This window comes from Varroa destructor, unplaced genomic scaffold (genome assembly GCF_002443255.2).
Source record: "Varroa destructor unplaced genomic scaffold, Vdes_3.0 BEIS01000003.1, whole genome shotgun sequence".
NCBI classification, from domain to species: domain Eukaryota; kingdom Metazoa; phylum Arthropoda; class Arachnida; order Mesostigmata; family Varroidae; genus Varroa; species Varroa destructor.
The window spans coordinates 1594399-1606610 of record NW_019211456.1 but is presented as its reverse complement, the minus strand read 5'-3'; the positions used below and the strand labels follow the sequence as shown (position 1 = coordinate 1606610).

Here is a 12212-nt window from a genome sequence, read left to right as displayed (position 1 = left end):
TGCTCGCCTGCTTGTTACTCCTATATCCAGTTACCGCTGCTGTTAAAACCCGTACTGCGGCTGGCCAATCAGTTATCAGAGGCAATAGCACCAGCTGACATACTCTACATAACAGTTATTTCTCTGTAACAATCGTCATATACTTAAGTATACATATACTATAATAATATTCGATGAGATTCGAGCAAGCGCTTGCCTTGAAAGTGGATTGACGCCTACCTCTGGGCTCTTGGCCGGTAATCACATCGCCAGTAACATGTGACGAACTCGTAATAGTAGCAGCTGCGTTTCCGTCTATCCCCGTTTGCCGGTCGAGTGACAAGTTGACAGTAATATGTAATAAAAAAAGTTTTACACCTTTTGCCTTCATAATGTTAGCGTTATTATCATCAGCATCGTAAACGCATAAAATAGCAACAACGGAGATCACAGCAGCAGCGGTGGCGGCGGCGGCGCGGCGAGCGCCGCCGCTGCCCGTACTAATCCCCGTCCCTGCGCGTGCCCGTCGTTTTATTTTTTTTGTAAAAATGTAATATCTTCTTGAATAAAATAAACAAAAAGTCGCCAACGCCTATGAATAGCATCATTTACTCTTCTAAATTGGCAATAATACCACTCCATCAAATAGGAGACGTATGATTTTTGCAGAACCGCGATCGGAAGGCCAGTTGTGTCAGATTTAACCCACATCTATACCCCTCATATAATTCGACCGCCGCTAAACAAACGAAATAATTTTCAAAAAGAGAATTCTTAATTTTTTTTAAATACAAGCTAAAGCTTATCTGTCGTTTCTACATTTCCACAGGAAAAAAACTAGAGCAAAATATGTTAATTTCATGTTGTTTATACTCAAGTAGGTTTCTTCTTTCGTAGTTACATTGACTTTAAAGATTATATTCTGCTCGTTAGTCCTGACATTTTTCTGATAGTCAAAGATCTTACACTTTGTCTGCTTCGATACTATGAATGATAGACGACAATGCAGGTACTGCGACAGCTCTGAGGACTCTCAAAATTGCGCCTGGTTCTTCTGTCCTTCTTTGTGATATCGGTCATATTGACGTGGAACTTGCGCGTCCCCCCGGTACATCTTCCACAGTTATCGAATCGAACCTTCTCCAATTTCTCATGTATCCACAATGTGACATTCTTGGCAACAGGTGTGTGTGCCTCATAAGGAAGAATAAGCACAGAGAGCGATCTAAAATATCCGCAAATGGATGCTTATTATGAATACGACGCTTAGTTCCAACCAGGAACGCCGCTCATCGAACGTAGAAGAACAAACCACACTCGTGATGGGTTCTTTCAGCGTATTTAGCCAAGAATTAGTTGACCATTTAATGGCGTCATGTGTGTAATATGCTTTCAGCAAAGAGCCAATAAATAAAATATGTAACACATTATGAAGATACGCACGTGATTTGAGGTTTACGATATCTTTTTTTATGATATCTGCGCTTTAGCGGAATATTAACCCATCCATTATTAAGGGATCCTCGATTTAACGAATTTAAAATGGAACTAATGACAAATGATTTTGAAGGACAATAAAAGACAAAAAAAAAAATTGCTAGCTTTGGCCCCTCACTTAACATCGTGATCAGAACAACTTTTAGAGGAATATGAAGGTTTTGCAAGGTCTCCGATTATCCTACCAAAGGTCTTGGATGAATGTAAATTCATGAGAGTAGAATCAATGATTTCATTCAGGAATAAAGTAATTTATTTATATCCTTTTCTGAGCCATAGGTCGTTACCTAAATCATTGGCAACAGATTACGCACACTATTAAAATCCATAATAAAGTATATATAATAGTAAAGTAAATAATACATGGTAAGCAGCACTATAGATTCATCACTATTGACACCACCATGATGTTCGCATTATAGTAATGATTATTTACTAGCTACCCAGAACTCTTATTTTTCCTAAAAAAGCATACATAGTGAAGAATAACTCGACCAGGCAACGGCATGCTCATCATCCATTGCTAAAGAAAGACACACATTAGCGACGTTTACTTACAACGCATAGATTTAAGATATATATGTTTGGCTTGGGATAGGTTGTATATTGACCTTCTTCGGTGATTTGTTTTTTAATGTTTTTGTGTATCAACCGGTCAGGCACTCGGAAGACAAGGCTGGCGGTAGATAGCTGAATAATCATAGCTGTATAGGTAAATGCACATCAACGTATGCATATCGGGACACCATTTTGTCCACAAAAAAACACTTTTCGTACCTTGACCATTACTACGTGATTATAACATGTGTCGTTCTCACAGTAGAAAAAAACCTTAAGTGTTGCAAAAGTACCATCCATGAAGTTTATCCTGTCCCATGATCAAGCGACTGTCAGAAAGTGTAAGTTAGTATCTGTCAATAAGTTTCGCCAAGGTTATACCCACCAGCAATGATCATCAAAATATATTAACGGTTTACTCGGTACTTGCAAAAAAAATCAAAACATGACGTCAGTAGACACCGTGTTTGAAGGTAACTATTTAATTTATCTGCTGCTGTGTTTGACAGAAATATTGTTTATATAATTTACACTACAACGACGAGCAACAAATTTCAATAATCTGTGTGGTATGCTTTTGTCTACTTTGCAAAATACTGTTCCAGAAAAAAACATGCATGGTAATATAGTCATAGACAAAATGTCCTTTGTCTAGCCTCAGTGTACCTGCACGCATTCAAGTGCTATCTATAAGTTATCAACTGATTATCTTCAGGCTACACAATCGTCAATGAATCGATACACGACAATGATATATCATGATTTGAATCGAAAGTACAGTCATGTCATATTTTCGAGCTGAATTTTCGACTGACTTGAGAATTTCCCACGTTCATAAGTGGATTTCGGCCCGAGTGATGAACGCAGTGTTCAAATTTTAAAATTTCTAACGTACTTCCGTCTACAACAAAAGCCATCACCATCAGTTAAATGCGCTGTTTCTATCTGCATTTTGGCTAGCGGTGATAGCCCGGAAATTATGTACCCACGTGCGCACACAGCGCCCACAAAGATTACATCTAGAAAGCTACGCCCGCTTTTTTTTACTAAACAAGCTTTAGAAGTGGTCACTTTTGACATACTGAGGTGAATAAGCACCCACGACTTTAAAACTGGTAAACACTATTATGACGATTAAAATGAAACAGCAAAAAATTAGGGAAAATTTGGGACTGTTGGGAAAAATCAACAAATGATAATCTTAATTAGCTAGTACAGAAAGGCTTCCGTTGATGTCGGAAGATTGCAATCGATAGCTGCCGTTTGATAAGATCGTCAAAGAGATGTTTTGCGCTATTTTTTTCTATTTCGAAATTATCTGTTGATATTTTCCTACGCACAAATTGATTTTTCACAATACGTAAATATAAACAGCGTAAATAAAGATAAACATATAAATGTAAACAACATTTCCACGGCGATATTTAAGAAAAAGATTCACAATAAATAATGCAGTCGAGCCACAGCGGGACAGATCTAGGACTCCGCGACCATGTCAAAAGACAAAGGGTTAATCGGATGGGTGTAATAACAATACGGCAATGGACAGCCCGGTCGACCAAAGACGAAAGCTTGTGCGTTATGGAGAAGCGATTTACCCTGTTCACCGACACATTAACAAAAGATTATAGACTAACTTAAATTTGACTTAAATATATAAGAATAAAAAAAAACAGGACTCATATAAACTGCTAGTGGCAATATATATATTCAATATAGCGCGTTCCTGTTGAGTGAACAACTTTCTATACTATTGCTGCTGGTATAAGACATACGATTTAGGTCGATTTTCGTTAGCCTGATGCTCGCCTATGGCATCGCAATAATTTCTAGACCCCATTATAGAAAACTATTAAGCTGTATAATAGATTCCAAAAATTCAGCACCAATTCCCATTCTCCAGTTCTCGAAAATGGAACTGTATTATGTTTTATTGTTTTTACAAAATATTGCTATCGTACCATAAAAATGAAATAGAACTGTTTTCGCTTATTATTAAAGCACCTTACAACTTTCTCATATTGCAAATCAGTGGAGTGGTGGTAGTAACAGTGAACAGAATGAAACCGTTGAGTCTGTGTAGCAGAAGTTACAAAAGCAGAAGGATCTGCTTGCAAACAAACTACCCATCTAAAGGAGATTTTTTGCGCGGCGCGTTTCTTGTCAAACGCTATACACACAATCGATGCTCCATGTGCAATCAATGTAATGGAATGGATTTATATATATATATATATATATATATATTTAAGTCAATGCACGCTTTATCACAACGTGGGAAAGTAGCAACAAACTTTATGGCACTTCAATGGAAACATGAGCAAAGTACCTTGATGCAGGTCACAAAGCAGCGACATTATATCATCAATGGCTATTGTCCTTTTCTATTGACGTCGTAAAATCTTTCATTTACTACAAAGGAATATTCATTTACGGTGACAGACTCATAAATTTATGACCCCTTTGACGATCCATTATGTGGAAATATAGATCCAGTGTACACTGTACGGCCCAAGTTAACTTGTTTCTTTGAAATACATTTCCGTGTAGTTAGGAATAATTGTTTAAATAAATGCTCTAATGAAAACGTCCAATGGTACTTACTATGCTCGTGCGTATAAACGTAAACTTTTACAAATTTTATGTGGACCAACGAAGTGTATCATTTACTTTCATTAATCGCTGCCCCGTGATGTTCTTCATATATTCTATGCAAACATATGTAAATACTTGTCACAGAGAGAAAATGAGCTTTCTAGGCGCTTGAAATAAAAAATCAACTCCGGATATTTTTATTTGAAGCACTTCACCAGCAACACATAGGTTTTCTATAGTCATCCCAGGTGTCCCTATATCACTGCTAAATATGATACTTCTTCCCTTAAGGGCTACCGATACGGCAAACAAGGTAACCTGTAAACGTAAGAGGTAAGAAATCTGCGAAAACTTGCAAACCGCAGAGACTGACACACAAACAGATCACTGGTGCAACCATAACGTAAAATCTTCGTCCAGAAAAAAAGCCACAGTTTCGTTGCTTGCTATATTTATCATTATAAGGCTGTTGGTGTTTAAACAAATCTAGGTCGGTTTTAAATGTCGTGAGATAGTTCATAATGCATTTTCTATTATGAAACATAAGCCTATAAAAAACACGAGGAAAAATCACTAAGCGTTTAATAAGTTCATAGTGACGTATTTAAAAATTTCAATAAAATCAATTACGAGCTGGACAGTAAAATAGGGAAAAAAAGTATTTTTTACCAGAAGGGCATATCCATGTGTGCATATATCTACTAGACGATGGGACATTGTATTCCGAGTCCACCGCAGACTTCTTACTTTTCAAATGCAATGTCGGTGTACAACACTTTAAGAATAGAAAAGTTTATATGTATATGTACATTCATACAGATATGTATTGAAATGAAGAAAGTGAAAACAAGTTATTATTTACCAATAATAATCCGTTTCCTGTGACTTTGAAGCATCCAGCTCTGTCTGTCATCCACATCTGCGTTTCAGATAGCTTTTCAATATGAACTGAGTTATGAAAAAGACGGTATTGTGTTAATAACGCCTTGTTGACTACAGGTATATATATCGACATTACCTGAGGCCTTGTATTGACGAATAGGATAAAGGAAAAGACAGACAATGCAAACAATGTCTGTAGCAGTAATACACGTATTATCAGGCAGTGCTTAATGGCTGTGTCGGACGTAACGCTCACGTTTTACGGAAATATTCACGTTTGTTAAATGTTTTTCTTTACTTAATTAACAATGCAGTTGTTGCTGATTGATTAATTATTCAGGTCCTACGTGCAATATTATACTCGCATTATCAGTTCGATTTTATAGCTGGATCAGCTAAGTTAGCACTAAATGGATAAAATTTCGATTTTTCACAAATGGGCATTGCGATTGCCACTTACCAAGTAACGCCTATGTATGAATTACCGAAAAATATCCTGCACGAACGCGTTTTTAGACAAATTTAGCTAAAGGAGAGAATCACATCAGCGGAGAACGCATCACTCCTAAAATGGTTTCAAGGTCTTCTTTATTATGCAAGCAACTTTATGAACAAAGTATATCGTATCAAACAAGCACCTCAACCCGCCTCATATTTCGTAAAAAATCGTCAGGGTTTTTCACGTTGAATATTCGATCCATGTTTCATAGAAATGTGCATAGTACACATAGTGTCCACTTCTCTAACATAGATGACACGGCTTTGCGATACGTTAATCGTTTCACACAAGACGAGTTAACGATATCTGAATTACCAATGGCAGGCGAGTACGAACTTTCGCGGTGCATGGTCAAACCGATTCCCAGAAACACAACGAAATACAACCGGTTCTTGGACAGTGGCATATTTTTTAAGCTTACCCTCGATGAAAGATACCGTGATTAGCAGCAGCTGGCACTGCTTATGTTAGAAATATTCAACACCATACAATTATTTCCCTCCTCGAAACAGTTGCTAAATGTTGATGATCAAGGACCGTGAGGCCATTATGATCTATCTATAGGCTATGTATAAGAACAATTGGCTTTCAGACAGTGGCACTTTTGTCATTTTTTAGCTCGTTTAGGACATGTCATATTTAATGAACAATGTATTTTCATATCCTCGAACTAAATTTTTTTTTTATGTCAACAACGTGCTTTTAAAGGAAGTGTTGTCCAGAATCACGCAGATAGCGATGCCAGCCCTGTACAAACAGCGTTGAAATAATTAAAGTGGCTACCTGGCTACCTTAGATTCTAACTTATCTGACATATTTAACTAATGTTTCGTTCTGTAACAACTGTATTAACATACCAAATGGCTAATTTGACTGACCGACCGGACTATTTCTTCACGAACAAGCCTACTAAGAATTCTCTTGGTAAGTTCACATTTGATCGAAAATGGTGTTATTGATATAACTTAAGAGCATACCTAGATGACCTTTTTTCTTTCTTTTTTTTTTTTTTTTTATAGCACTGCGATTAAAAAAGTGTGAATACATTATTGACTTATGTACCCTTAAGCGGATGTCTTAATCAATACATCTTTTTTTTTAAGGACGTTACCGCGGGCCTCTCGTCCACTAGATTCTAAACGTATTCTTGAATATCCGTCCAAAACCGATTAGAATATTACTTTCAGCCAATTACGTAAAAAATTAGGCATTTCAATAGTCTATTCAAAAGACGATGATTGGGCCATTTAACGAACAGTCAGACAGAGAATGTGTCTTTCGTAAAAAGACGTTGGTTTCTGTAAAGCAAATAAATAATCTAGTAGCCACTGAATAATGGAAGTGACATGGATTATATGCTTCTTATTGAAATTTTATAGTACCAGCTGACGTAGAACGAAAAATTGAATGCGTTGTGTTTTTTTTTCTGGATATCTGTCTATAGACGGGTTCACTCAGTTGTATTTATCCTTGAGACAACTACAGCTGTCGTCGTCAATACTGGCAGCAACCGCATTGATCCTTTGGGTGCATTCTGTACTTAAATAGTTTTTTTTGGCAACCATGTCCGAATAGCGACGAATTATATCTTTATCTTAGATTAACTCTTCAATGTAACTCACTCGCGAAGACCCCGTTAAAAGCTTCAATCTCGATCCCTCGGGTGCGGGATGCATTCAGTAATGTGCGAGTTAAATCCGTCTTTGAAGTAAATCGATCACAAAATTTCACTGTCTTAATTAAACATGATTTACTTAGTAAAACATCTGCTGCAACCTGCACGCTATTTTGAAAAATAGTCTTTATATTCATAGCAAAAAGACTAAACGAAACCTTATGTTAGCGTTGGGCTTTCAACACGTATGACACTTATTCCATTGAAACTTCGCTGAAACACGCACAAAGACGAAAAAAAAAAAAATATATATATATATATATATATATAACATATATATATAACAAAGGACCATGTTATAATCAATCTAATCGAATTAAGTCAATTCTTTGTCAGTTGTTTGTATGACGCATTGCTCTAAGTAGACAGAATCTTTGTAAGCAAACACTCCACAACGGTTTTCCTTTTTAAAGCTTGTTTATCCGCCCGACCGGTTTCCATTTTCGTTTAGTAAAATATCTTGTACTTGCCCCTGCTTGATTCCATCGTGCAGCGGCCATCTTAGGCCCCTACAAAAAACATCGTTCATCTAATCCTCAGATTTAGTGAGTTGTCTCATCTCTCTTGGCTACCAACGACACAGCTCCTTCGAGTGACTACCGTTGTCAACTATAGCCAGAAACAGATACGTTTCTTAAACTGTAATTTATCTTTATTTGCAAAACCTCAACACTTTTAAATAGGGCGCGTGTTATGTTTGGTCAGCAAGTCTCGAGTTCAGGACATATATTCAGGAGCACTACGAGGATCAAACAAGCCTATTAAAAGATAATAATCTCTGAAAAATGAGCTTTATTTTGAGCTTATATTTGAGACTACGAGTTCAGGACATATATTCAGGAGCACTACGACGATCAAACAAGCCTATTAAAAGATAATAATCTCTGAAAAATGAGCTTTATTTTGAGGTTATATTTGAGACTATCTTTCGTATCGCTTTTGTAGCCATAACTGCCTTCAGCTGTTCCAGTAGTTAGTACAATGCTAAAAGAGGACATTTTCATTCTTCACTACCAATAGCTTCAGGTAAAAATGACTGACGGACGGTTGGTCGGTCGGTTGGCCAACAAGAGCTTAGCTATCATTTATTGGCTAGGCGTATAGTATTGATGTTATGCATACCTGTTGCTGAAATAAACTAGCGATGGAGCTAACTTTCGAGCCTAGCTTTTTGGGCGGGGGATGGACCATTGTTGCGCCGGTGCTACACGAACTTCCGTTAAGCTGAACTGATGTTGACTGTATAAGCTGTTTCGGTGACGTCGTCGTACAACTGGGCGCGGAATTGGGCCGAGGATTTGAAACTGTATTTGCTGTTTGGCTGTCCAGTGATCCTTGGCTGGGGTTATTACTGCCCGCAGCAGTAACGACGATAACTGCTGCCGAATGTAAGACAATCTCCTTGTCAGATACTACTAAACCACTGCCCGGAATATCTGGACCGCCTGCTTCCAGTGCTGGAGTCGTGGCTGGGGAAGAAGTCTGCTGCTGCTGCTGCTGCTGCTGCTGCTGATGTTGAATCCAGCCGGTTCGCGATCTGGATGCAGCCACTATCGAAGATCGAACATCGGCCATGCTAAGCGGAACAATCAATATGAAAAACAGAAATAATCGATTTCTTATTAGAAGGTATTGCAATAATATACCTGATAAACATAGAATACATAATAAAGATCATACTCCAATTGTAAATATAGATGTGCAAAAGCTAAAACGATGAGTCATGACTGTCCATCCATGTGATGAAAGTTCGAAACAGAAGACCGGCTTTCGCTTAATATTAGGCTTTTACGAGTAAATCTAGCGGACTTTTAAACTAGTCAACAAAATCAGAGGTTCTCTCCTTTGGTTTTCACACACATATTCCAGCGCTCTAGTAGCTTTTGGGCAGCTATACACCTACTGTTAATCTTTCCATCGATACTTCCTCTGTCTTAGTTTCTTAAAATAAGTCCATGATGGATATGTTCGCCTACCGGTTGCCCTTTTTAAAGTGCAGAAAGCCCCATAATCACACGGACTTGGATTGGAGAAACTAGCGGATTGAAGCCAAGGTTGGATATTTTTTTTTGCTTAATTTAAAAAATAGTTGAATCATGGCGATGAGGTTTGACGTTGCCATCGAGTAACGGAACTGCATGCTTCCGAGCGCCGTACCAATGCTTTACGAGTCTCTCGAGAAACCCGAGATACCGGCTGAATTCACTGTCTAATTTTCAGCTGCCTATAATGTTCACCGTAGGTACTACCATCGACTTACGTACTATCCTAGCCAACACTGTCACTGAACTTGATTTCTCGAGACCATATGGTCCAGGTGAGCTTTTTATTCATGTTTCACAAACTGCATAAAAATGCGCCACACGTATTTCCAACTGACTTTCTGAGTCCATTCACGAGGGACTCATTTTTTACTTAGTTTTCGCATTTTCATATTGCATGTAAAACCTAGACAGAGTCCTTCGGCTCCAGGCTTTGCTTTTGCGTAAAGGCTGCTCGGCCATGCGTGTTGTCTCTCGGACGCGACATCTGATTACCTGCGCGCTGCTCTTCGGCGTTCAAATCTTCACTTCTGAAAGTATTGCACTATTCACGTATCACGACTTACATCTTCGAAGGAGGATCGCCTAAGGCCTCTCTGCCTAATGTTTTCATCAATCTTTGATGAATTTTCTCTCTTCTGAAGAAGCAAAAACCCAATGATAGAGTGTCGATTTTCAAGACTAAAAAACGTTCTTACTCTAAATCTATTTCAACATTGGAGTAAACTTAACCGGCTTTTATTGACAAAATTGTGTAAAATATGAGTATTTATTAACCAGGTTTCGTCTGCTGGCAGCCCGTACTTTGAAAATTATTTAACCGTCGAAGTCCACCGGATTCGCTTGTAATAGTAGACATTTTAAATGGCAATGAATTTAAAGTTAGTAGAGGTAGTTAAAATTATATATAAATGATATTACTATAATTCTATATAAATAGCATCCTTATTCATCGACGTGCCAGCCAATAGGGTGGGGTAGACATTTTTTCCATACACGTGTATAACAACAACCTACATATTTCATTAATTTCAAAAAACTAATTCTACTAGTGGCTTCTCTATTACCTACTCATGTAATTATGAATTATAGTAATGCAAAATAATATATTAATATAGTAACATAAATTAAAGCAAATTGTGAAAAACAGATCAAAATAAAGAGGGAAGGAGATTGTGGAAGCTTTAAAGTGTGAATAGCTACGAGCAGACAGACAGGTCTGCAACTGAATTATCTATGTAAGCTGTTTGGTCGTAAATGTTATAGCTTGACTTGGGCGTGTCAAAGCCTTTGGGTGTCGTCTCATATAATCATCATATATTCAAGCGCTTCATTACAATCACACCCATACCCGTAGAAGCGGCTTGTCGCTTTTTATACATTGTCTTGCGAATACTGCTGACAGGGCACATTGTCCATGGGTATACCTCATTTACGCAACGCTTTTTAATGATCAGTTTTGGAAATGTGTGAGATCTGATACTCGTCTCGATCTTGTAGAACATTGCTTTTTTTAAATTTAAGAGATGCTTGTTGATACGCTTGAACATAAATGACGTTAAGCCTATCGAAGATCTTTAGTTCTTTCTTATACTGGTATTGAAACGCAGCGCGAACTTTCTTGCCTTTCGATTCCAACTTCCTTTTCTTAGGTCAAGTAGTTCAAAATCCTGGTAAACAAAACTGAGTCTTTTTAATTAATTTGAAAATTCTCGCTTATTTTTTGTATTTTAGAGTAACTATCGTAGCAACCCCTAAATCTAATTGTAAGTTAAGTTCGCCATTTGAATAGACACAATTAAGATTTTCATGGTATGATACATTTTTCACTTGATGGTATTGGTTTGTTGTGTTCGTGTCTAGCTTTACAAATACTGATTGGATAATATGCGCATTATTGAATTTATACACATGAAAGGTCCTTTGTTGATTATACCTTGAAGACTGCTCTAGACAACTCTAGAAGTATTCTATTAATTACCGCGAAACTACAGTCGCCTAGAAAGTTTGAATTCATTCCATCGGGCGATTATCAACACCGAATTAAAGAAGCATCTCGAGAAACTTGGAATGAATGACTCGTTCAAGCGCTCACTTGAGGGCGAAGTATACGACATCGAAACACAGGGGCATGTTGATGAACTCTATTCATTTGAATAAAGGCAGATCGGTGTTTCGTCCCGGTTTGTGTAGGAATCGAGTATCGGATATCAATTCTTGCTCACTAGTACCCTTGTATGCATAGGCAATGTCTTTTAGCAGCTTACATGCTAGTACAGTCAGTAAAACTGGTCTTGTCCTGGTAGGCTTAATATCTTTTGTGTAGCCGGCACGCAATAGTGGTTCGGAATATGTCTCACATTCAAGCAGTTTCCATATAACGCTTAAATTTCGTGAGAGGGTCACACAAATTAAGATTAGGTTAAGCCTTCTAAATGAGTAGAACGAAAATCTGTCTTCACCATTTTAGTCTCATATTTTCATT

The 12212-nt window shown here is 37.6% G+C and overlaps 1 protein-coding gene across 15 annotated transcripts in view; it reads right to left on the bottom strand.

Moving 5' to 3' along the window:
* The window catches only part of LOC111246428 (uncharacterized), a 58649-nt gene that overhangs the window by 27047 nt on the left and 19390 nt on the right, over positions 1–12212 (bottom strand). For 12 of the 15 annotated variants that reach the window (XR_002671668.2, XR_015324823.1, XM_022795992.2 and 9 more), the window contains one exon: positions 8808–9261. The exons of 1 other annotated variant lie outside the window; for it this stretch is intronic. Coding sequence is in view for 11 of the 14 variants with exons in the window: in XM_086985011.1 (XP_086841137.1) it covers positions 8808–9261 (454 nt within the window). In the remaining 3 variants the exon portion in view is untranslated. Of the gene's footprint in view, positions 1–5491; positions 5578–5971; positions 7835–8807; positions 9262–12212 lie in introns of those variants that run through there. 2 more of the 15 variants (XM_022795995.2, XM_086985009.1) reach the window with 2 other exon arrangements.